The sequence below is a fragment of the Hippocampus guttulatus genome, chromosome 14 (assembly GCF_054856545.1).
Source record: "Hippocampus guttulatus isolate MCC_2025c chromosome 14, RoL_Hgut_1.0, whole genome shotgun sequence".
In the NCBI taxonomy this organism is placed as follows: Eukaryota; Metazoa; Chordata; class Actinopteri; order Syngnathiformes; family Syngnathidae; genus Hippocampus; species Hippocampus guttulatus.
Window position 1 is genome coordinate 10,088,074 of NC_141274.1, and position 27,022 is coordinate 10,115,095.

A 27,022-nucleotide genomic window follows, 5' to 3' on the forward strand; every position below is an offset into this window, starting at 1 on the left:
TTAAGTGAGGATAAGCGGTGAAATGGATGGATGAAACATGTAGTGGTGTCTCTAGAACTATTTGAAAATTAAAAGAACAAAAGAAAGAAAGAAATAATTAATTATACAAAAAGATTGGGCGGCACAGTGGTCGACTGGTTAGCACCCAGCCTCACAGTGCAGAGATCATGACTTTAAATTCCGACTCCTGCCTTCTTGTGTAGAGTTTGCATGTTCCCCCCTGGCGTGGGGTTTCTCCTGGTACTCCGGTGTCCTCCCACTTTCCAAAAACATGCATTGCAGGTTAAACTATCGAATTTTTCGCCAGGGTCTTTGAGTGATTTTGGTTTTACACTGTGCGACTATGTTTGTATTGTCCACTAGAGAGCGCAGTACGTCAGCGCCACTCAAAATAACCTTGCATGCACGTAACTTGAGTCGGTTTTGCGGCCTCCATGTGAATACAGTACTGCAAAGTGAAAACACTATTTTCTGCGGCCCCTGGCACTGTCAGTTATTATATTGACCTGGAATCGTCCGCATAATCACCCTGCCTATAGATGCAGTAATCTTCTGTGTCCCAGCAGCATCCCCCACCCCACCCCCAGTCTCCCACGCTCAAGGGCATCTTACAGCCCCGCATCCTGCCCACGTTGTGTGGAGAGACAAACTTGTGATGACTACTGTGGAAGGAGCAGTCGAATGGAACGGAACATGACAACATGGGCATTACGCACGTGGCCGCTTTTAATATGCCCATCATAAGGTGATTAGTGCACTGGCAGTCTAGAAAGTTACTTTCGACCGCCAAACTGTGGATTGCACACGCACTCCTCCGTCCTGCTTTCTGGAGTTTTGCTCCGCATCAAGCGGAATAAGCCCTAAAAAACAGAAGTCATGGATTTTTCACGGAGGGTTTGGATGCTACCTCTTCTGAAAACGCTCCAACTTGACTCTGGAAATGATGCTTTAAATCTCAGAGTTTCATTGGTAAGTAAAATGCCTCTTTGTTCCCTTTGTCTACTTTCATTTTGACTGTTTGAAAAATAATTTACAATAAAATGATTGACTGATTAATACACAGTAATAATTATCAAGACAGTATGTTCTTTTATTCGAAAAAGTACACAGAATTATGCGTTTTTCCCCCCTCGGGATTGGACATCAACATTTACATATCGATGATATTCATGCATAATCTGATTTCTAATAGTGGTAAAAGTACCAGAACTCATGCATATTTTCAAGCATGGTTTAAAAACATTGTTTTAATCTAATTCATTAATTACTGTTCAAGAGTGATGATGTACTGTGAATCATGTGAACCCACTTTCATGGCATGTCTCATGTTCTAAAAAAATATATACAGTATATATATAATATATATATATAATTTGTCTTATATCCTGACTTTAAATACGGTCTGATTATATATAACTTTTTTGACTCTCTGTAAGCATATATGTACTACAGTTACGTTGAAAGGATTTGGTGAGGAAGTGGGTCATCATTTGGTAGGTCAGAAAGTAGTTCTTATTCAACATTGCTCAGAAAGATGTGTTGTGCGGGATCATCAATTTGAATGTTGTTTGTGCTCTTGGCTTGTTCAGTTATCCTCATGAATATTACGCTGTGAGGCAGACGAGCTAACCAGTTGTCCACCGTGACGCACAAATTCTTAATATTCCACAACACCAATATTAATCCAAATGCTGTGTTTGGATGGCAGTGAACATATTCTAAAGAACATTTTTGATTTGACATCCCGTTTAAAACTCTGTATAAGTCCACGGTAATTAACGTGGCATGACAGTTACACTTACAGTATATAAGGCATCAAATAAATAGTGTGAAGGTTATCAAATCTTCAAACTACCTTACCTCTAGACATTGTTTGGTCACCTGAGCACTAACAAATCAACAGGCTTAAAATGTCCCACCAGGAAAATGCAGCAGTATAGTTGAGTCTTTAGAGTTTGCTACGCTGTGCTCTTTACATTTCATTCATGCAGTGGAAGAAAGAACTGCTTCACAAACAACAACTTTGTGAACACATAAGCAGGAAATCGAAATCGGACTACAGATGGCCTCTTGAACGATGTCGGGATGCGATTTTAAGCCTGTGTTTAGACAACACGTGTTAACGCAGCCGGGCCCGAAATCCAGCCAAAGTTTATTTTGTAGAATGCATCACACTGACGGTGTTCAGGGTGCATGGATAGAGGTACATGTATTCCAAATGCGGGGATGGTGCCAATATCAAAAGGATCGGAGGTGGTGAATTATAATGTTAATGGCACGAGCCGGGGAGGTGTCCCCCCACCCCCCTCCCAGCCCATGGTGTCACCTTTTGGTCTCCCCTCTCAGCCACCTGCTTGTCTTCTTTTTTTCCAGCTGCTTCACTCAGTGCTTATAAATTTTCTAAAAAACACACTTATGCTGTTTTGGTGTGGATGTGTTTTTTTTTCTTTCCTGCCTACCTCTAGCTGTAAGTCACTTCTAGTACAGAAAAATCAGGATGAAAAGATGGCAGCCATGCTGTTACCAACGGGTCCTGATGGCTTGCGGCTGTTTACTCGTGAATCCTTGGCTGCCTTGGAGCGGCGGATCGCAGAGGAGCAGGCCAAGAATGCCAAGGTTTGCAAAGAGGCCCACAAAAACTTGGACTCATCCAAACCCAGGCTCGACCTGGAGGCAGGCAAGCAACTGCCGCGCATCTTCGGGGACATCCCTTCGGAACTTGTTGGGGTGCCACTGGAAGACATCGACCCGTTTTATTTCAAGAACAAGAGGGTGAGTACCGTGCGTGGCAATTCTGTCCTTATAGGAACCAGATTCGTAGTGGGCCCCAACTATTTGTTGGTCGCTGGTGTGCTGGACCCTATCCCAGCTGACTTCGGGCAGTAGGCGGGGTGCAGCCTGAACTGGTTGTTAGCCAATCGCAGGGCACACGCCGATGAACAACCATTCACACTCACAATCACACCTACGGACAATTTTAGAGTGCTCACTTCATGCCGTTGAAACCAGATGTAAACAAAAACAAAATGACCATGATAATGAGTTATGGTTCTTCTCTGGGAAGTATTTTACAGACGTTCCATCAAAACTAGTGTCTGAATCTCATTTTGCATTTTGTTAAATTTATTCTTATTATTTTAGATTTTGACTTGCTTTGTTGGCAAATCTGAGCCATTAATGGGCTTCTTATGGATTATCCACAGATGACAAAATGTTGAAATAAATGCCACATCTGCTGGGGGAAAGGTTTCAGGTTGCTTTGCTTTGGAGTTGGCTCCATGATCTCTACTGGTATTGCTTTTATGTGCTGGATGATGCTTTCTTGGAAGCAAATGTGGTTCGCATGGAAGTTTATACAGACGGTAGACTGAACTCCTCGAGGTTTTTTTAGGGGGGTTATTTGTACTTCAAATACACTCAGAATGCATACAGATGATCTATGTCTTACTGTTTACTTCATGTTATTAACAAATCAATAATGATTTGTGTCTTTTCTTCCTCCCCAGACTTTTATCGTACTCAACAAAGGGAAGGCTATCTTCAGATTCAGTGCCACGTCCGCTCTTTACATATTCAGTCCGTTCCACTTCATCAGATCGATCGCCATCAAAATTTTGGTCCATTCATATCCTTTTTGTGTTGTGTGAAAATGCCTTGTGTTACACTGCACTTAAATTCTTATATTAATAATTATACTGAATTATAATTATGATCAAATGAAACTAATTAGGGGTTCAAATAATAAGTAACGGAAGACTTCTTATCAGACATGGCAGCAATTAGATTTCCAAACTAGTCTTACACTTAATTTAGTGATACAATCCTATTGTTATTGTTATCATCATAGTAACAGTGGCATACGTAGAATAGTAACTTGGTGCTAATAACATGCTATGCAATAAAAGTACAAAGTAATAAAATGTCAGGGAGCCAAATATCCCATTTATTATTGTGAATAAGCCAGCTCCAAATAATTCCAACTGTTCTGTGAATGTTAGCGATTGCTTTTCCCAAAGTTACATTTTTGATACAGCTTTGTAATAGCATCACAAACTAAATCCCCTCCGAGATCCCTCTTTTAATCCCTGATATCAAAAAAAGAGCAAGATTTTTGCATCATGACCGTTGCCTATTATTCATCAGTCAGAAAAGAGAACTTTGTGTCGAGGAATCTTCCGCTTTTTGTTTTTGCAGTATATTCCAAAATCAAATTCAAAAACATTTTGAGAATGCCTTCAAAATATATGACCTCAGCATTTTACCTGGTAAGTCTGCAGATTTTTTTTTGTAACCGTATTTTTTACTCACAAGGGAAAATGACATCAATCCATGGTTTTGAAATGAAAGGTAGTTTACTTCCTCTAAGCTGTGTTTACAGTATTGTGTTAATGCCATTGGCACACACCATCGTTTGTCGGTTTGTCCTTATGGATAGATGGATAGCCTATAGGATTATGACATTGTTTCCTTGTTTCTATGTTGTTTGTGTAGTCCTGAACCTGTGTGTGTCAATTCCTATTTTAGACTTTCCTGAACTTCTTTTCCACATTGTTCAGCCTGTTCATCATGTTCACCATTCTGACCAACTGTTTTTTCATGGCCATGTCGGACCCAGCACCGTGGACCAAGCACCTGGAGTAAGTCCCCACAGATTTATAAATTCCATCCTTGGGCTAAAAGCGCAATTTTTAAACTCAGATGTTGTATGTTCTAATATACAGCTGTGTCCAGACGTAACAGAAGAATCGCGTATGTACAATATATGATGTACAGTATAAGTGCATGCTGTACCCCACATGCAATTTGTCACATTGCAATATGGAATGCAAGTGGTCAATTTCTTGCTAGGCTATGCCTGAGGCAGCAGGTGTGGTTGAACTGTTAACGAGCATGTTTTGCATGCAGCTTTGCCTGGCAAAGATAATATCGCGTTCCGTTTCCATTCCATTCCATTGCTTCGTGCAGACGTTGGCCCTGCTATTTGTTGAGTTTGCCGAAACAAGGCGGCCAACTTTCATCTGTTTACTAAATACGAACTGCGGCTGTTTACTCGTGTATCTTTGGCTGCGACCTTGTTTCTGAACAAAACGTACTGAGTCGATCAGTAGTGTTGCTAGGCAACGGAGGGGAATTCCACGCTGTCCATTTTGTTCGTAAACGAGGTTGCGGCGTCAGTTCTCTGGCAGTTAGCTTCTGACCATTCGTTCGTCGTACCGACGACGTTTTCACTTTTTTCGTGGGTAAAATCTGGGAGTTATAATGAAGTTTACGCTATGCAGGTGTTCGTCGTCAGCAAAATCGGCAAACGGAAAATGAATGACGTGAAATCGGGACGTAGAAATGGGAACGTTATAGTGGTGAAAACGTTGTCAACGGGGTATGTTGAAACGAGGCTCGACTGTACTCTGCGGCAGAGTAAAGACACGAGAGTTTCAAGGTTTTATGTATGTTTTATTAATTGTATTCCAAATGAAATAGCTAACGTTTCCTCATTCGCCACACCATTTTAGTTGCTGCGCAAGATTATTAATTTTGTGTTTTCATCATTTTTTTTCAGCCAATTGTCAGTGCAGCAACGCGTGACCTAGTGTGTGATATTTCAGTCTATTTTGGTGCAGCACGGCATTCCTTCATGAAACCGCCTTCTCTGTTTATTCCTGTTCATTGATTTTGCAGGTACACTTTCACCGCCATTTACACTTTCGAGTCAGTAATAAAGATATTCGCTCGAGGATTCTGCATAGTTCCTTTCACCTTTTTGAGGGACCCATGGAATTGGCTGGACTTCAGCGTCATTGTTATGGCGTAAGTAACAACAAAAATCATTTTTACGGTTCCATGTCAGTGGCCATGTTTTGTCTTTCTATGGTACAGGTTGCGCATCAGATCTTTTGAAGATGTCATGCTCATGTGAAAGGGTATATATAATCTTTTAATAATTCGTTTGGTGCTGTCATGGCTTTGGAAAGTTTTTTGAGAAGATGACATTTGGAAATTCTAAGGGAAAGTTATAGAAGCAAACCTCAAATCTCCGCTCGGTTACGTAATTCCTTTGAACTGCCCTCTCACGTTGACAGCTCTACCTGAAGTGATATACACCATGCACTCCACAAAAATGTTTCCAAGTTAAACATAACAGAACCCATCAGTTTGCAAATGATGTCTACAAATCAGAGGTGTCCAAAGAAATCAAGTCATGGACAACTAATCGATCATCACATGCACTGACAGATGGAGTGATCGTTTTGAGCCATTCTTGAACTTGAAATCGTCAAAATCCTCTGATTTCAACTGTTGTAATTGACATAGAAAGCAGCAACCTATCTCTCTGCTCTTTTCATCCAATTCCAGATATGTGACAGAATTTATAGACCTTGGGAACGTCTCGGCACTTAGAACCTTCAGAGTGCTCCGAGCCCTGAAAACCATCTCAGTTATACCCGGTAACGTCTCAATCAAGGAACAAAAGTAGATGTGCGACAACTCCCCTGATGTCGAATCCCCTCACCATGCAGGTCTGAAGACCATTGTAGGAGCTCTGATCCAATCTGTGAAGAAGCTAGCAGATGTGATGATCTTGACCGTCTTTTGCCTCAGCGTGTTTGCACTAATTGGTCTGCAGCTCTTCATGGGGCTTTTGCGACAAAAGTGCATTCGCAGCCTCACGCACTGCGTCGACTCCTCCTATAGTCCGAATATGTCATTCACCTGCAACAACAGAAGCTGGAACTCCATGGATGATTTTCTCACCAGTGAAGGTCAGTCCAAATCATTATGTTGGGACACGCAGTAGTTATTTCTCAATGTAGAATATGACATTACAAGAATGCCCTTCTTGTTTCCATTTCCTTTAGATAATTTTTACAAAGTTGAAGGAGCAAAGGATGCTTTAATATGTGGATATGGCAGTGATGCAGGGTAAGTTGCGACTTGTAACTCATCTGCATGCCGTTATATAATTATCAAAACATCGAGCGGCTTTTGATCACATGCGTGTCATTTTTACGGGCCCCGGGCTTGGTGCAAATAGTCTTTACAGACCCGGCACAAAGAGAAACAAAGACGAGAGGATGCGGCGCTATATTTTTGTCCGTGACATAATGTATAGAGAGATTCCATCAGGAGGGGGCGGGTTGCAAGGGTGTGTTGTAGCGTGAGGGAGGCAGTAGACAAGACGGCATGCAGTGTGGATTATCACTCTAGTGCCACTGGCACCCTGCACTGAGAGCCATGCAGTTGCCAGCTGGACGGAGAGAGAGAGAGAGACAGAGAGGGGGGTGAGGGTTGAGGGCAGCGGGGTCTTTGGAGATTTCATCATCTCAAAAGCTCCACATTGTGATGAGGTTGAACCAGAGTTGACTGATCACTGGATTGATTGACACTCTGCCACTATGATTGAGAAAAGACACGTCCTGCCCTCTGATTTCTGTGAAGTGCGTCGGACCTGATCGCAGACACGCAATCAATAGATTTTTATCAAATCAAAGAGATGCATAAGAAAGTACAAACGTGTGGCTATTGGATGAGTGATGAGTGATCAGTCCAAATATACAAAGATCTTGCTTGCAGTGAAGGACTTTGTCATTGGTGCCACACAGGGCCTGTCACAGGAAATCCAAATATTGCTACTCAGCCTACATACGGAATAATCCTATAAATCTGCAAATGCTTTTGAAACAAGCACAACAGGATGACTTCGACCCACGCCAGGCCCAGTTCAGGGGTTATAGTGAACTAAATACCCATCTGCGGCAATCTGAATTCCCGCTTGAACAAATGCCTTCTGTGATGGAAGGTGTTTTTATTCGCGATCGGAGAAAGGACCAAGAACAAAAAAGAGGAAGCTTTTTATTTCGTAGGCGACGGTACTGTATTTCCCTTACTTCGTCCCTTACTTCCCATGTTTTAAAATGAATAATACAACTGGTTTTAGTTTCGTCCATTAAGTTTGAGTACTGGGCTTGACATGCAATATGAGTGACAGGCACAAGCGGAAGGACAAAAATTGTGCTATTATCCGAAGAACTGTATTTGATATTCGACACCCTGGATAAGGACCTCGTTGAACATTCTAAACTCATTGAGAGCCGATATGAACAATAGTAGAGCTGTTTCGATCAATGATTATTGAAGGCATGGCGGCGTCCGAGGTTATTCCCGCGTTTCCTTGGGGATCAGTCAGGCTTGAATGTTGTTGTTTTTAATCCTCCCGGCCCCACACTCACCTAACCTCCAAAAAAGCACAGGGACTTAATCCCCTAAGAAGTCAAATCTGACTCAGTGACTTGTGTTCATTTCAGAGGGAAAAGCAGATATACTTAAGGGCATTAAAGGGGAAACGACATCATTTTAGGTCAGTAAGATCAGAGCCATCCAGATGCTCGACAGTTTTACCTACAAGTTACCACTGTGCGGTTCTTGTTTAGTGTGTTTACGCCTCATCTGGCAGGCACATCATAGTTTTGACCTTTTACCGCTATTCCATTTTGCTTGCATATCTTTAACACTGTGTGGGAAAATAAAACGGATGTGTCTCATTCGTCACATGCAAGTTATTGATTGCATACTATTTTTTCAATGTATTTCAAGTTTTGACCCCCACAAAAAAAGTAGTGAAAGCATCATATTTTTCTGTTTGTTTGTTTGTTTGTTTATTTAGATTTTTTTCTCCTCTAGCTAAACTATTTAATTGACCTTAACGATCATCAGCTGTTGTAGGCTTTGATGGGACTTCCTAAGGCTGGCTGCGGAGACAAGATATTAAGCAGGTCAGGATGGAGGACGTAAAACATAGAGGATGCTTAATCTTTTGAGTGTATTCCAACAAGTAATCCCTGAGTAGATTTCCAAATTAAAGCTTTGGATAGGGTATGATGACACAAACACACGCAGCCAAGCCTGCAACAGAGACACCACAAGGCCCAAGTGTGCATGACAAAAATATACATTTCATAGATAGATAGATATGGTGTGTGTGTGTGTGTGTGTGTGTGCGCGCGTGTGTGTGTGTGCGCGCGCGCGCGCGCGTGAGAACTTTTCATCCAAATTTTCCACAGTGTCATATCTACAAAAAGAAGGAAAAAAAAGGTTGAGAAAATATGTTTGGATTTACTCATTAGATACATTAAGGATGATTGTTTTATGATATAAAAAAGGCTCTGGTGTCAAACTTCAGCATGGGCTTAGCTCCTGTTCGTATGGCAGCAAATCAAATCCCTTGCCATGTATACATGACACAGGTGTACCACTAAATATATGTACGGCTGGTCTCCATGGTAGTTACTGCTGTACAAGTGTCTAGCAGGAAGACTCTTTGTTTTGTGATCCGGTGTCATACATTGTTTCCCAACCAGTGTTACAGGAGCAGAACGCATGGGCTGCGTGGAAACATTTAGTCATTTATTTCGCAGACCGATAATCGATAAACGACAAAAAAAGCAGAGCCAACTTAGGCGCCATGAATACTTCTCTGTTTGTGTCATTCAAAGCTAAGCACGATTATCTTTGTTTGATACAGATCGTGTAACCATTAGACTGCAGGTTGACCGTGGGATTTCTTAATTATCTTGTGCCACGCCTGCTTACGTCCGAAACATTTCGTGGGGAGATGTAAGCGGCGGGCTTGTGGTTGCGTTGAATTTTCCCCATGCCATCTAAGGCTCAGCTCATTTGCGCTTCACGTGTTGAGCATTGAAGCAAAGGTACTGTGGATATACGACGATGATGATGACGGCGATGAGGATGAAGGCTCTTCCGTCCTTACCGCCCGCATATTAGTGAGTATCCCTGCCCAGCCGGCTGGTTGTCGGTGAGAGGGTCCAGCTGTTCACGCAGCAGCACTTTGTGCCCAGCTGTTTCCCTGTCATTATGAAATTATTCTGCACTCAGATTGACATGACAGCCCGGCTTGTTCTCCGCTGCCAGATCTAAATATTTGCTGTAATGCCACCGCGCTGACAATGAAGATCAGCAATGGAGGCGACCAAGTGCAAAATGTTTGAACCTCTGTTTGGCGTCCATCTGGCTTGGCGTATAATCCCCTTTTGCTGCGGTGCATTTTAGTGCGGCAGAGTGGGATGAATTTCAAGTGCCCTTCTCAGTGGAAATAATGGCGATGATAGCGGCCACATCGACTTATTGAGTCGCCTGCTTCCCTGTGCTGCCGAGTCAAAGGCCACAAGGCTAAACGTTGACGCTCGAGATGTTTTGAACCGTGCTGCGGAGGCACACACGCCATCACAGCTCGCTCGATGTCAGATGCGTTTGATTTAATTGTGCCATGCCGCCGCCGATCCAGACTGTCCTAAAGTCATCATGTGCACTTGCCGTTGCAGGAAGTGTCCGGAAGGATTCGACTGCCTGAAGATTGGAAGAAATCCAAACTATGGCTACACCAGCTTTGATACTTTTGGCTGGGCTTTTCTGGCACTTTTCCGTCTCATGACCCAAGACTACTGGGAAAAACTATTTCACCAGGTTCAATCTCACGTTTGAATTCATCATTGTTCTCTAATTAGACATTGCGCAGCCAAATTAATTGTTCAATTCGTTGTGTCATTTGTTCGGGCTTAGCAGCACAATTGCGCATGTACTGATGTTGCTCATTTGCCATTCGTCTTTAAAAAAAGTGTGGCTTACTCTTTTTCGAGCAATAACTTGCAGTACCGGTAATTTCTTGTTCCGTGACAATATGGACTTATGGTTTACAATAAGACTCTTGTTGACCAATTTTAAATGAATAAAATAATAATATAATAATAAAAATACTAATTTGATCTTGCCAAACAATGAATCTACAGATTCTGTACACAACGTTTTGTTTATTTGATTTATACATAGACAATTTAGAAACGTCTATCATTACATTCCCATTGTTACGAATGATAATAAAAAAATCAGACCTGGGCCTTTGCTTCTAATGCATTTGTGTTTTTCTATCTTCAAGACTCTGCGCTCAGCTGGAAAGACGTACATGGTGTTCTTTGTGCTGGTTATCTTCATGGGCTCTTTCTACTTGGTAAATTTGATCCTGGCTGTTGTCGCCATGGCCTATGAGGAGCAGAATCAGGCCACCATTGCCGAGGCCTGGCAGAAGGAGCGGGAGTTTCAAATGGCCATGGAGCACCTCCGTCGGGAGCAAAGAGTACGTCCCGTGCAAAGCGTGGCAGAGGATTTGCACGTAATTGCGATTTAACATCGTTCTTCTCCGTATGAAGCTGGCAGCAAAAAGGCAAGCGCAGGAGACGGACTCCATCTTATCGCCCGAGTTGTCTCCGTTCTGTACAAAGATAGGAAGTTTGAGGCGATGTAGCACTAAGCGAAGACGATCTCACAGGACGTTATCAGAAGAAACTGCAGTGGAAGCCGAAGAAAAGCTTGACCCTCTAGACGAGCCAAAGGTACCTCACGCGGTGCATCAATTGCTGAACAAAATTCCAGACGATCAGCAATTGATTATCGTGCCCATTCCTAATGACAACAAACGTCTCTGTGTGTGTAGCCTCCTTTGTCTCCCCTGCCAGCCCACCCCCTTCTGGCCACGCTCTCCTCTCACCCGCTCAGCACCAGAAGAGGAAGCCAGAACAGCATCTTCAGCTCATTTCGGGTGCGCAACAACTCGGAGGCTGACTTCGGGGATGATGAGTACAGCATCCACGGGGATGCTTTCCGAAGCCGCGCCAGTTCAACCGCAACACACTGGAAGAGGAGAGCGGGCAGTGTGAGGAGCCACTGCTCCCAAGTCTTCACCCCAAGTCTCACAGTAAACGGACGGCTCAACGTTTCATTAGACCACAACGGAGTCACGGCAGCGGGGCCGCACACCCTCAGCTCCCTCCCTGCTTACAGCATGGAGGGGATCAAGGAGGACACAGTGAGCGTCTAATGTTTCTTCATCGGCAGTATTAGAAAAGATTTTTACTGTCAGTATCTGTCCCACAGAAGCCCACCAATGAAGGGGGTATTGTCCAAAGGCCTCTCCTTCAGCCGTCCCCGACAGTGACGGAGTGTCCTCCCGTGCACAGAAAAAGAGGACTGAGCTCTGTCAGCTTTTTCAGCGATGCCATGGATGGTTAGTTTTGAGGAAGCATTTTCTCCAGGGCCACAAAAAAATAAAAAAGCTCCAATGTTGGCCGCGGTATCATGACAAAAATGACTCACGATTGACTCGGGTCTGTCTTTGCAGAGCTGGAGGAGTCCCGACAAAAGTGCAACCCCTGTTGGTACACCTTTGCCAAGAAGTACCTGATATGGGACTGCTGCAACTGGTGGCTGAAACTGAAGGAGTGGGTGAAGTTGATGGTGATGGATCCTTTCCTTGACCTTGGCATCACCATATGTATTGTGTTGAACACCCTCTTCATGGCCCTGGAACACTACCCCATGACCGAAGAGTTCAACACCATGCTCTCAGTGGGAAATTTGGTGAGGATCGACGGGCATTGTACCTTCATTCAAACTGTTTTAACAAACCATTTAAACATGTGCATAAAAATCTAAATGTAATCCCTGCCCACATCTTACAAACTAAGGAGAGTGCTATTAAATGCGTAAAGAATAAAGGATTCACATGTCCTTGATAACGTCTGCTGTGTTGGGTCTGTCTCAGTGACAGATTGAGACAGGGGTTGTCTTCTTCTCTGATCAAAACAATGTTGTCCCTACTCTGATCAAAACAGTGTGTCCGCCTAGCGGATACTCCATGAATTGCACCTTATTCAAAATATTCATTCCGTGTTTTTTTATGCATGTTTTCACTTTTAAATGATCCTGCGGGCCTGACTGAACCTCCTTGGGGGCCCCTTCCGGCCCGCGGGCCGTATGTTTGACAACCCTGGTCTATCGGGAAATAATGAGATATACAGACCATCACTTAGCAATCAGGTGGTGCTAAAAATCAATATTTTCTTCCTTTTTTCTGACGATGCGATGCTATTTTTATATTTGCCGTCAGGTGTTCACCGGGATCTTCACTGCGGAGATGGTCCTGAAGCTGATCGCCCTGGACCCGTATTATTACTTCCAACAGGGCTGGAACATTTTTGATGGCATTATTGTTTGCCTTAGTCTGATGGAGCTGGGGCTTTCCAATGTTGAGGGGCTATCTGTTCTTCGCTCCTTCAGACTGGTAATTCTTTCTTTGAGTGCCACAACATTGATAGGTTGGGTCGCGCTTTCACACTCAGTCGGTTGTTCTAATGTCACATTTTCCCCCACCTTGTTCTCGCCATCAGTTGCGTGTCTTCAAACTGGCAAAGTCTTGGCCCACCCTCAATACTCTAATAAAAATCATTGGCAACTCAGTCGGCGCTCTGGGAAACCTGACGCTGGTGTTGGCCATCATCGTCTTCATCTTCGCTGTAGTGGGCATGCAGCTGTTTGGCAAGAACTACCAGGACTGTGTGTGCAAGATCTCTCATGACTGTCAGCTTCCTCGCTGGCACATGAAGGACTTCTTTCACTCCTTCCTGATTGTGTTCAGGGTGCTGTGTGGCGAGTGGATTGAGACCATGTGGGATTGTATGCAAGTAGCTGGGCAACCTCTCTGCATCCTGGTTTTCATGCTGGTCATGGTCATTGGGAACTTAGTGGTGAGTACATCAGCTTTGACGTTTTCGGAATACCAGCCCACCTAGCATTTAGCCTGTGAGGGAATCAGGAGCCAGAGGCAGAGGACCGATCACTAGTTTCACGATTTTTTTTTTTTTTAATGTGACAGGAAACGAAGAACCTGAAAGAGAACCTGATATGTTACAGTTTTCAATCTATATAAACCCCCCGCCCCCTCCCGTGTCCTGTGACTGACTGGCATCCAGTTCAGGATGTAGTGCGCCTTTCATCCCAAGTCAGCCCCCACATCTCCCCACCCCCTCGCAACCCTGTACGGTATAAGCGGTGGTAAAAATCGCCAGCACCGTGGGATAATTTGACAGACTCAAAAGTCTGGATGACCTCAACCATCTGTTGTCCTCTCTGAGTTGTATAACGCGTACTGTATGTATATTATTTGCACGTCATGCAAAATGTAGTCACAACATAAACACGTTCGATACCGTCGCGGCTCATGTCCAGCAGAACTGAATGTTTTAGTCACTGCAAGTGAATGAAGCCCTAAATTGTCAACCAGAGATCAGGCAAGTCTTGTATTTTAAATCCATCCGTCCATTTTCAATACTGCTTATCCTCATTTGGGTCAACTGGAGCCGATCCCAGCTGACTTTGGGCAAGACGCAGGGCATTTATTTTAATTCGTAGGCTATATTGCATTACAATACTGTAAATCAACAACTGTCTGCTCTGCCTTCCGAAACGTTATTGTCAAATCTATCGCAAAGTCACACCAATTCAAGTTTGGGATTTTAAAATATGTGTGCACCACTCTGTTGTTCACCCGCGGGACTGCACAAGTAACTCTCTTACCTTGTTACGACAAAAAACGTATGACTACGGTATCTCTTGTTTAGTGAACAAAAACGTCTTCTGCACACGAATCGTGGGAAAGCTGGTTATCCAAGAGATTATCCGGGGTGCTTAAGGGACGATAAAGTCAAAGATCGTTCATCACTAATCAACTGCTCATGCTCTCCATCTCTGACTGACTCAAGAAGAGTCGTGTGCACCAAATGCGCGCGTCACATATGCGCACATGAACGTGTACAGTACATACAGCACGACGTGTGTGTGTGTGTGTTTCCTACTGATGCTCTCTAAGATTGTAGACAGATTACTTGGAAGTTGGATGCTCAGAAACTTGAGTTTAGACAAGCTAAAAGCACACAAAGTCGTGCTGTATGTGTCGCGGCGTTTTGCTGTCGAATATCCTGTATTGAGAGATTGTGCCCTAACAGTTTTTCTGTGCAACAGGGGAGTTTGCAAGTCGGTGGCTTTCGAGAAAACAACCGAGCTAAAACACACACACACACATACACGCGGACAAATGAGTGCAGTGAGAAGGACCAGTATAAAATAGTTTCTGAACATGACATCTCATACTGTCCATCTATATACTGCATCATATATGGACTGGAATAGGTCTTGGTGATCTTCCAAAAACATCGATGCCATGCTCATCAAAGAATGCAAGTGCGAATGATGCCCTGTGATCGGCTGGCAAAGAAGAAGAATAGCGTGGTCAAAAGCACGAATAAATAATGAGCTAAAAGATTCAGAATCCAGCGGGCTGAAACGTTCATCTCCTTGCTTCTTGAGGCTTCCAAACACATTGGCCATATTTTGTGTGCGTCAACAGGTACTGAATCTCTTCCTCGCCTTGCTGCTCAGCTCTTTCAGCTCTGACAACCTCTCCGCTCCGGATGAGGACGGTGATTTGAATAACATCCAGATTGCCATCGCTCGCATCCACTCTGGTCTCTCTTGGCTTGCCACAAGCATTGCCCGCCTCTTCAACCGCACTTCCAAATGCGGACGCAAGAAAGCCAAAGAGAACTGTCAGGCCATGGCGCTGGTTTCCAATCACCTGGAAAGCAACGGCGGAGTTTATGGACGCTACGGAGAGAAGTACGTCATACCGGAGGAGGACACCTACATGACGAACCCAAACCTGACTGTTATCGTTCCAATCGCACCGGGAGAATCCGATGTGGAATTTATGGAGGAGGAGGACATATCAGAGTCATCAGAGGATGAAGACCACAAAGTAAGTTTGAAGAAATTTCTTTTCCCGTTTTATGCGAAACGATTACATCTGTTAATCTGTGCAGATTGCTACAGATGTGTTTTGCTCGTCAAAGTTGGCTGTATCAATGTCCAGAGGTCGGAAAATTGTCTACGACATCAAAGTCCGATGATTGGTTAAAGAAACGGTCCGATTGCTAATGCAGTTTTCGTTACATTGGCCAGCACGACTGATTCTGAAGGCCCTGGGCAAATTTGATTTATATGGCGGTACATAAAGGCTGAAATCTAATTAACCCCCACCCCCTCAAAAAAAAGTCGAACACACATATTGTACATAATGCAACCGAGAGAAACAACAAACTTAAGTGAAGGGATAGATTAATGAAATTTAATGGAACAAATGTTGTCAATCTAAGTTACTGCTTTTGCCTTCTGCTCGTATTTTTTTCAGCAGAAAAGGCTTTGCTAGCCTCCAGATCCATCGCTGGATCTAATACAAGAGCTCTAGTTCAATGATGCCATAGTTATCATTTTAACTGACTCATATTTTAATTATATTGAGCAACATGAGAGACGAAAAGTCTGTCATCATCAAAAATGAGCACAGTTTTCTTTTTAATGAAGGCTTTATTGAAACGGCTCCTGAAAAATATCTCATTGGCTTGCGCAGCCACACTTCATGTGATGTCTTTGTACGGATTCTCTCGAACTGGGGTCGGCAACCTCAAATACTCATTAAAAAAAAAAAGTACACCAGGGGCTTTACATGCCCAGAGTCGGGGCTAAACAAAATGTGGATGATGCGGTTCAACCAAACGTCCACTTAAAACACTCCATCCATGCAGCGCTGCTTTGATGACGCTCCGTTTCACGACGGCAATATCATTCAGAAGTGACATACAGCGTCCGCTTGACAGCTCGAGAAGGGGGCAGGGGATGCGCATGAGCATGTTGATGCTCTCATAATCTGTTAATCTGTAGATCAGACAAAACAAATTATGATGGAGGCTATTGTCCCATCGAGAAAATCCAGGTGTTTTATTTCCTTATTTCTTTTGTTTTGCAAATTGTACATATGCGCACAACATATAGGACACCTACAGTAGCTGTATCTGGTCTACCACAGTCATTCGAGAAATCAAGCCGGCAGTAGACCTTTGACACATCACTGTATTTAGAGAATACAGTTAATTCCTTTCTCCCTCCAATGAGGTCAATGAAATCGCTAGCTTTGCTTTCAGGGTCCGTACTTGAAAATGCTTGGCTCAGAGGGGTTTCCCTATGACCTTTTCCATACTTTCATCCGTTATTACACAGTTTATTTTATGCACGGCCCACCTACGACGGAGAAGCCTTTGAAGCGGGTCTCCAGTGTTTGCATTGGTATCCCCGTCGAGTTAATATTGCTGTGTATTCTGATAATCTTCCGCCGAGAATCTAGGAGGCCCTAGATCGTACCCATGATGACCACTTTCAACCTCTTTATAGGATAGAGACTGACCTCTGGCCCACCAATTATGTTGAATATGCTTTGCTTTTACAACAAAGTCAAATCTTATCAAAAAAGCATTAAGGTATAAAGGAGATTGAAAGGGCACGTAGGTGAGCGAGGTATAATGCCCGACGGTGGATTGAAAATCCTGCAGCCGCTCTCCTTGGGAAAAGACATGATAATGACTTGCAGATTATACGTGATATAACTGTCGTGCAGCAGTATGCACACATGTGGAAGCTTCTTTCATGGCATCTGTGCAATGTCATGGCACCAAACATGACTGCATCCAGTTTCCTTGAATTTTTGGGGCTTTATGGAGACATAGAATGCATTTTTCGCCATAATTTGAAGCCATTTTCAGGTGTCACCATAAAAGGTCTCTGAGATTTGACGGTCAAATGACAGAAGGGAGAAAGAATGGCAGCATCACGAGACACACTTTGCTTCAACTTGTCATCTTTTGGCGGGCATTTTGTGTTTCATGCAATTGCAGACTATGGCTTTATTTTTCCCATGATAACTAATGACGATTGATGCGAAGGTATCTTTTCTAATCACAGCCCCCCCCCCCTACTAAAAAATAAATAAAAATAAGCAAAACAGTTTGAGAAGCTTTGCAGTTTTAATGGGGACTCGTGGAGATTCCGAGACTCCCTGAAGAGCAGGAAACGATCACCCTTGTGCGTCGAGACTGCAAATAAATCCCGCACGGACCATTTAACCAGACGCTGACAGACAACGGCAGACCTTAGAAACCTAACATTGCAAATCGGAACTAAACACTTTCATCTTGGTGAATGATTTGATCCGGCTTTCGGATTAGATTACATTTGATTGTGAAGGTCGAATAACTTGGTTGGACTAGAGTTACTTTGTCAGCCCATATTTATAGTTTAGCTGTGAAATTCTAACCTTGAGACTTCCTACCTCTCAGGATAAGATAAGCCTTTCAGAAGGAAGCACGGTCGATCTGAGGAAGCCGGGTGAGGAACTGGACAATTTATCGGAGCTGGCCGAAGAGTGCATGGAGCCGGAGGAATGCTTCCCAGAAAGTTTGTAGAGAACTTCCTGTCCGTTCCAATCTGACCAATTGAACTCTTTCACCGTTCCGTGTGACATTTCTCCAGATTTATTTGATTGTTTTCGTCACAGCATGTTTCACAGTCTGTGTTTGCCACGCTTTCACCTTTTCACCCAGTGTGTGTCAAACACTGCCAGTGCTGCGATATCAATATCAGCCAAGGTCTCGGCCAGGCGTGGTGGACACTGAGAAAGACCTGCTACCAGATTGTGGAACACAGCTGGTTTGAGACCTTCATCATTTTCATGATCCTGCTCAGCAGTGGAGCTCTGGTACGGCATCTTGACTCCTTTGTTTCCTGCCCGCACCATCAAAGGTGGAATACGATTGCAATTGGATGTCTTGGTCCAAATAGTGATACGGTAGAGTGGAATTCTAGCATTGTCACTTTTTGGATAACACGAGTACATTTTCAAAGATGAGAAATTCTTAACTGGAAACGCAGATGCTCTCTCACAAGTGTTGTGTGGGCTGCAATGGCCGGCGGTGAGTTCCGGACTTCAGTGGGTATTTAATGACCTAATCCACCTCTTAATAATGCCATCACGTCACAAAATAATGTTCAAAAATAAGAATAATCACAAATAAATCTAACTATGGCTACGTTCACGCTGCAGGGCGTGTTATTAAACTGCACTCTCCCCCTCTGTGCGGAATGCATTTAAAAAAAGGACAGACTTCTAACGGCAAGACATTATGATTTTTTTTTTTTAATAATATCTTATGCTAACATTGTAGCTGTTGACAATATCTCACGCTGCTGTTTCTTGACTGCAGGCCTTCGAGGACATCTACATTGAGAAGAGAAAAGTCATCAAAGTGATTTTGGAGTATTCGGACAAGGTGTTCTCCTACATCTTTGTGCTGGAGATGTTTCTGAAATGGATTGCTTACGGCTTCAAGAAGTATTTCACCAACTACTGGTGCTGGCTTGACTTTCTCATTGTGGATGTAAGTGAACAAAAAAGGCGCGATATGAAATAGAATTGAAATCAAACCCCGTCCCGGGCTGACTTGAGATTGATTTTCATGTTTTTCGGCTTTGACACAGTGGCACTTGTCAGATTGTGAACTCTGACTACTTTTCAGGGATTTTGAGGGCCTCAATTGCCATACCGGAATGCTTCTGTTCTTTGTTTTAAAGGTTTTGCTCCTACAGCAGGATTTGGCGCATAATATAAATATTTCTCCAACTGAGATTCCGTCATTTGAGACTTTCTTTGAGTGTGCAGATTGTGGGTTTGTGAGTAAATGAATAAAAGTCGTGATGGCACCCACGCTGCCCGAGGCGTGCGGCCCGTGGCCTGACTTGACTTCCTGTGATTTTACCTACCGTTACACAGATCGCAACAGACCGCTCTATTGTTAGGGTAAGTTGTAGTTAGCAGATCCCAGGTGAGTATGAGCTCGAGGACTAAAACTTGCATCTACTTCATAAATGTTTTTGTTTTATTTCCACGTTGCAGTTTGTTATGATGTCAAAAGCCATTGTTTCCAAGAAGCCTTTTCTCATGGCAAAAAAAAAAACCCCGAACAAACTAAGCCCTCTTCAATTTTTCATTTGATGACATTTCAGGACTTTGGCTTTTGTATCAAAACAATTTCAGTGCCACATAATCTTAAGGTTTATCTATAGAAGATCAAATCTACTCACTCGGCCTATTCATCATGCTCAGCATTTTTAATGATAAGAGATGCACGTTTAACTGCTATTCTGTTCATTCTGCTTTTTTTTTTTGATTTGTACATTGGCCAAGTCAACTTTTTTACTTGATGAAACGGTGTATCTTTCCTTGATGACATCTGTCAGTGCTTTGAGATTTTTTTTACAGCTGAAATTGGGAGTCAGACAAATACCAACCTTGTTGTGTCTCGACTATTAACCATCAGTATCTTCTTTAGATATGTTGGACAAACACATCCGTGAATAGACTTTTATAAAGAAATTCACACCGCCGGGACCTTCTGAGTTCTAAATTGTTTCGAAGGAGTCACTGACTGAAACTGGCAACAAATTTGGCCGATTTGTTAAACGTTCTTTATAAAACTCACTCTATTTGATATATATGCATGTATGTATTATATGCATATATAGTTGAGTATGCACGCATGGACACGTGGCGTGCATGCGTGCACACTTGTCTGTGTTTTGTCATCGTCGCTCTCATTGGCATCCTTCCGTTTAATCGCACTCACTCAAGGGCCATTCAACAGCGGAGCGTCATTTTGTTTTGTCTGTTTTTGGATGTAGAATAGAGTGGAAGTCGAAATGTTGCAAAAGTTGCTGCAGCGACCAAACCAAATCTAAACCTCACAAATTCTTTGGGTATTTTCTTAACTGTGGAATGTCCCAAAAATCACAGACACTCGAAAATGATTCCTCGTCATTTTTTTTCCTCACTCAGTTCTTTAGAGAGAGAGACTGCTTTTTTTTCTAGCTTTACATGCAAGGGCTTGGCTGCCTTTTTTTTCCGCCACATTTCTACCCTCTAAGAATCACAGTCCAATATATATTTGCCTTCTTATCTGTCGTAGGTGTCCCTGATAAGCCTGGTGGCAAACTCACTGGGTTATTCCGACTTTTCTGCAATCAAATCCCTGAGGACGCTCCGGGCTTTGCGGCCTCTCAGAGCTCTATCCAGATTTGAGGGCATGCGGGTGAGAACAAAAGCAAGACCGCTCCGTACATGGTGTATCTGTATCCGACGCAATGGGCATCGGCATCATCCGTTTCCGTGATACATTTCTACGATTCTCCAAAATGTGTTGGAAATTGATTGATTCACAGTCATTGTTGACCTGCTACTTGCGTGGGTTTCTTGTGATGTCACGCTAACCAATGCTAATTTCATGAATTTGATCAGCTGCTGAACAAATCTCTTTTTTATTCCTTACTCTATACAGAATTTAACAACTTGTTTCGTGTTTGCGCATTATCGACTTAAACGGTTTGGGGTTTTTTTTCAATGCATGTTTTGAGTGACACATTCTCTAATGATTCAAGAAGTCAGTCATAATAACAACACACACGGTGGTGAGAGGATTGGCCAGTGCGCATGTGTCATCATTCCGACGGTCATTTTGTATTTATTTATTTATTCATTCATTTATTTATTTCTGAACTTGTACGCAGAGTAAAAACACTTCTACGTATTTATTAATGAATCGTCCCTGGTGCTCTGCGCATCTGACAGTTCCTTGCCAAAAAACATTGTGTCGCTGTCACAACAGTCCTTACTCATCCAACCTAGCTGCATTTTATTTCCCTCTCCCCAATCTTAAGGGGGTCATCGACGGAGCCGTGGAGGATTCCACAGGAATCCTGCCAGGAGTGCCTGAAGGCATGGCAGGGAAAGCTGGGAAAGTGTGTTCAATTGGAAAACTTATTTGTATTTGAAAGCAATGAATCTTTAGACAATTCAACGACCCTAAATCCAATGCGGATGCCACTTCACCATGCCCGCAAATACATGATCGCCGGCGGCCATGCAGCCCCAAAAAATCATTCTGGTTGGTAGATTGGTGTGGACGGGGCCCCAGTTTGTCACTGAAGCTTTTTGGCATGTACTGGGGAGGCGGTATGCGCAATCTGCGCCTTAATTCTTCTGTGACATCATTGAAGTTTGCTACTCAAGTATAAAGTCTGTCTGTGGGAGTTGACAATCAAATCAGAGGCAGCGCTACATACTTTTACGCTGTGCGTTTGTGGCGTATTTGACCGTAATCACCAGAAATTAAAACAGTCATCCCCGTTTTGACCTCACTGACTTCTTTGTGTGGCTCACCAGGTGGTCGTGAATGCTCTGATTGGAGCCATCCCATCCATCATGAATGTGCTGCTCGTGTGCCTCATCTTTTGGCTCATCTTCAGCATCATGGGAGTCAACCTGTTTGCGGGCAAGTTTGGAAAGTGCGTCAACAGAACCGGCTTCATCCACAGTTTCCTTGTGGTCAACAACAAATCAGACTGCTTGGCCATGAATGACACTCAGTACTACTGGACAAAGGTGAAGGTCAACTTTGACAACGTGGGACTGGGCTACCTTTCTCTTCTACAAGTGGTAGGTTTCCCGTGCAGCGTCCTTTCTGGTTGTACTGTGTCCGTTTGGATAATTCTCAAACGTATTGACCCATCCCGACATGAATGTTGTCTCTTATGGCGTTACAGGCAACGTTTAAAGGTTGGATGGAAATAATGCACGCGGCTGTTGATTCAAGAGGGGTAAGTGTGTCGCTGAACTTGGACGGGCTAAAAGTCAACAGGAAGTGTCTGACTTGAAGAATTTGTTGTTCAGGTGGAGGAGCAACCCATCAGAGAAATCAACCTCTACATGTACATTTACTTTGTCGTCTTCATCATATTTGGTTCCTTCTTCACCCTCAACCTCTTCATCGGAGTGATTATTGACAATTTCAATCAGCAGAAAAGAAAGATGAGTATTATTGGGACTCGTATGGGATTTGAAATCAGGCATCACAACACCCACGTACACATTCTTAACTGTTGAGACGATTTAAAGATTTTATCATTCTTAACTCTGCTAGTTGTGTACTCAGCAGGACAGATGCGTATACACAACTGTATACAGCTCTGAGCTGTTGTCTAACAAAAGTTCTACTGTATTGGACTTTTGATGTTTTGAATATTGCTGCCTTTCAAAAATAATATCACGTAACTCTGATTATACTTAGGTGGACAGGATATTTTTATGACTGAGGAACAGAAGAAATACTACAATGCTATGAAGAAGTTAGGAAGTAAGAAGCCACAAAAGCCAATACCGAGACCGACGGTAAAGTAGCCATCATTCTTCCGTCGTCATTCTTCATGACAGTGTCGATCACAAATTTGCTTAGTGTGCCCTATTTTCATTAACACGCGCAAAAACTGGCACATCTTCCCGTCCAGTCTAACATGGTTGCTTTGACCCAGGCGCAGGGAGACAGATTCTGCGCTCCGCTGATATGTTTGTTGGATGTCATTGTATTTCATTCATAACGATGACATCGGCATGCATCGAGCCCTCTGAATCATTGTAGAAATCGATTAGGACACAGCAGATGTGTGTGCGCTCGTAGTGTCACAAACAGACGCTCCGTCGGGGTTGGAAGGTGGTCTCCAAGTGCCCGCTTTGCAGTGTATATCCTCCTGTAGATCCTTAGAAACGTACTTTGCATAGGACGGTCTCCCGCATGGTCTCCAGCGAATCTGTGCTTCCACAATGTCGATCGCATGCCTCTCCCACGCTGAATTTAAAGGGAACGAGGGGAGCCACTTCGGTTGGCCGGAAAGCAAGTCGTTTGTGTTCACTCCCACAACTGCGCAAACGCCCATTTTAAGGAAAGCAAGATCCACCCAAGCACACAGTTAGACTGGACTTTGCGTTAGATTGGACATGAAAATAGGGCCCATTATTTTTATCAATGTAAGGACTGTTGATAAATGACCGATATTGGTTTGTCTTTCCGCAAATCAGAACATTCTCCAAGCCTTCTTCTTCGATCTGGTGTCCAAGCAAGCCTTCGATATCATGATCATGATGCTGATCATTGTCAACATGCTCACGATGATGGTGGAGACGGACGAGCAGTCGGAGCGCATGGAGTCCATTCTCAACAAGATCAATTTGGTCTTCATTGTGATCTTTACGGCGGAATGCCTGATCAAGATCTTTGCCCTCCGCTGTTATTTCTTTACAGTTGCATGGAACATCTTTGATTTTGTAGTGATCATCCTCTCCATTGTGGGTGAGTAGAGAGGCGCTCATTTGGCAGAATATGCTGAAGTTCCGCCAAACCAAGCATTCTGTATCCCGACCTCTCGTTACAGGGATCGTTCTGGCCGACATTATTGAAAAGTATTTTGTATCTCCAACCCTATTTCGAGTCATCCGCCTGGCGAGGATCGGACGTGTACTTCGGCTGATACGCGCGGCCAAGGGAATCAGGACTTTATTGTTTGCCTTAATGATGTCCATGCCGGCCCTGTTTAACATCGGCCTCCTGCTTTTCCTCGTCATGTTCATCTACGCTATCTTTGGCATGGCAAACTTCGCCTACGTAAAAAAACAAGACGGAATCGACGACATGTTCAACTTCGAGACCTTTGGGAATAGCATGATCTGCCTTTTCCAGATCAGCACCTCGGCCGGCTGGGACAACCTCCTGAGCCCGATCATGTCCAGCTCCCCGGAGGAATGCAACGTGAATTTTGTCAATACGGGCACAAACACCCGAGGGAACTGCGGCAGCCCCTCCGTGGGCATCGCTTTCTTTGTAAGCTACATCATCATCTCTTTCCTGATTGTGGTCAATATGTACATCGCCATCATTCTGGAGAACTTCAGCGTCGCCACGGAGGAGAGTACAGATCCGCTGAGCGAAGATGACTTTGAGATGTTTTACGAGGTCTGGGAGAAGTTCGACTCGGAGGCCACGCAGTTCATCGAGTTCTCCGCGCTGTGCAGCTTTGCGGACACTCTGTCGGAGCCGCTGCGCATCGCCAAGCCCAATAAGCTCAAACTGATCTCCATGGACCTCCCCATGGTCAGTGGCAATAGAATCCACTGCCTGGATATCTTGTTTGCCTTCACCAAGCGAGTGCTGGGAGAGTCGGGGGAGATGGATGCCCTCAAACAGCAAATGGAGGAGAAGTTCATGATGACCAACCCTTCCAAGGTTTCCCACGAGCCCATCACTTCCACGCTGCGGCACAAGCTGGAGGAGGTGTCGGCCGTCATCATTCAGAGGTGTTACAGGAGGCATCTGGTGCGCCGGCAGATGAAGCAGGCCTCTTACCTTTACAGACAAATCAACTATGAGTCGGTCGTAGATGTGGAAAACGCTCCGGAGACAGAGGGGCTCATAGCAACTATGATCCATCACTACGGGCCTGCGGGAGGGCAATTTTTAGAGACAACAGAGAGCTCGCTAATGTCTTCGCCACCTTCTTATGACAGCGTGACCAGGGCGGCCGGTGACCTTTCGGATAGCATCGGATTATTAGCCGCTGACTCTGAACTGGGGGATCCGCATGAAAACTACGAAGAAACTTTTCTTTGAGGTCAGTTTAAGTCAGGTATGTTTGCAGGGATATTATTAGGGTTTTTTTTCCCCTGCAAAAATACGCTTCCAGCCATTCAGGGCCAAGGAGATTTGCCTGTTTTAATCTGAATCATGCAAAAGTTTAGACTGTGTTTGAAATGAGTATATTGTCATATTGAAACCGTGGTGGGGAGTTTGAGGGCCTTACTCCTGGAGATACTGCCGAAATGTTCTTTTGTTTAAACAATGCCTGGGAGCAACTGATTGAATGACGTTCACTACTCAAAAAAGGGATCCAGACCAGGCATGAGATTCCGTTAGATGGCCAATTGAGATGACAGAATTATTTCCATGTTCATACATGTTGTGACATTTGTATTTGGTGGCGTGCGGTGACATTTTTCTTTTGTAAATGGGTGCCTTGGCTCAACGAAGGTTGGGAAACACTGTCGATGTGCATCATACTGACAGGTCATGAGGTCAAGTTGCTCACCGAAATAGTACAAACACCTCTCAGTAGGAAAAAGTACAGGTTGAGAATCAAGACAATCGTTTGGTTTGTGATAATATTTTCATTTCATTTTTTTTCTACTGCTTTGTCCATGCGGTGCAGCACTGTTTGTTTATTAGTTAGTCTTATTTTATTCGCTAGTCTATTTTAGAGAACACAATGCTTTGTAGAGTAATTAGCGACTAGCTAAAAGCTGATTGAATCATGCTGCCAATTGAGCAATATAGAGAACATTGTACTTTGTTGTTATTTTTCATTCTTTTAATGGATGTGTTCTTTCTTTCTTCTATACGCCAAACTTTGGAATTCTTGCCCTGGCAGCGCACTGCAGCATTGCAGCAAGCAATGGGCCGAGGAACAAGCACCAAAAAAAATGCGGACATTGTGGCTCCGCGGCCACCTCAATTTAATACAAAATGGAATTTGTTTTGAAGTCAGTTTTTTCCTGCCCCTTGTTGCAATGTAAAAAAAAACACCTGAACTGTTCAAAATGAAACACGTATGCAAGCATAACAAATGAACTGAATGATGATTAATTACTGAATAAAAAACCTGGGTGTGTATTTTACAGAGCCCTCAGTCAAATGACACGCTTTATACTGTCTACTGCACAAATAGACTCCAAAGACAATCTTTTTCAAATGGATTCCATGAACAACCAAAACAGCAATCCAATGAAATGGTCTTCATCCAAATTTTTGTCTCCCAAAGCAGTTAAATTTTCTCTCGCTATGCACATCATGAGCTCAGTTTGTGTGCCCAATACAAAGAAGATCAGGGTGTAAAAAAATCCAAAAGCATGTGCCTGATTTTCACTGTTGTCCGCACACTTCTCTGAATCTCTTTGAGGCCGTTTTATTGGACCGTTGGATGCAGCTGCGGGAGAAGCATGGATGACATTAAGAGCTAATTTTGTAATATTAATCATGTAAAAAAAAAAATATATATAGCAGTTGTACATATAAAGGACATTTGTAATAATTTTGTAATTAAACTAATGTGTACTATGTATATATAATTAACACTTAAGTGACATGCATGGCTGTCACATAACATCAAATTACATGCATACATTCTGTTCATATCATGCTAATTTTTCTATATTTTCCTTAAGAGCTTGCTTGTTTGTATTGCATTTAGGTTGTATCGACTAAATGTAATAAAACATCTTTTCCATAGTTGTGCATTTTCCAACTCTCACTGCGGTCAAAAGAAGCAGCGTGATTACTCCTTTTGTTCATTCTGGCATTTTGGA

At 43.4% G+C, this 27,022-nt stretch overlaps 1 protein-coding gene across 2 annotated transcripts; it reads left to right on the plus strand.

Annotated features, from left to right (window-relative positions):
• The first annotated feature begins 332 nt into the window (after nt 1–332).
• Nucleotides 333–26,945, plus strand: LOC147194950 (sodium channel protein type 2 subunit alpha-like). 2 transcript variants are annotated; one of them, XM_086129429.1, is made up of 28 exons: nt 333–969; nt 2,466–2,772; nt 3,507–3,624; nt 4,547–4,637; nt 5,677–5,805; nt 6,352–6,443; nt 6,516–6,758; nt 6,855–6,918; nt 10,335–10,476; nt 10,946–11,143; nt 11,217–11,399; nt 11,501–11,872; nt 11,941–12,070; nt 12,185–12,423; nt 12,953–13,126; nt 13,233–13,589; nt 15,248–15,655; nt 18,066–18,183; nt 18,330–18,484; nt 18,990–19,163; nt 19,556–19,582; nt 20,748–20,870; nt 22,001–22,273; nt 22,381–22,434; nt 22,508–22,649; nt 22,905–23,005; nt 23,690–23,960; nt 24,043–26,945. In XM_086129429.1, exons 2-28 carry the CDS (start codon nt 2,506–2,508, stop codon nt 25,272–25,274), a joined length of 5,877 nt encoding a protein of 1,958 aa, XP_085985555.1. In that variant the 5' UTR covers nt 333–969; nt 2,466–2,505; the 3' UTR covers nt 25,275–26,945. The 2 variants fall into 2 exon arrangements, with proteins under 2 accessions (XP_085985555.1, XP_085985556.1); XM_086129430.1 differs by lacking the exons at nt 333–969; nt 2,466–2,772; nt 3,507–3,624; nt 4,547–4,637 and adding an exon at nt 5,159–5,377.
• Nucleotides 26,946–27,022: the final 77 nt, after the last annotated feature.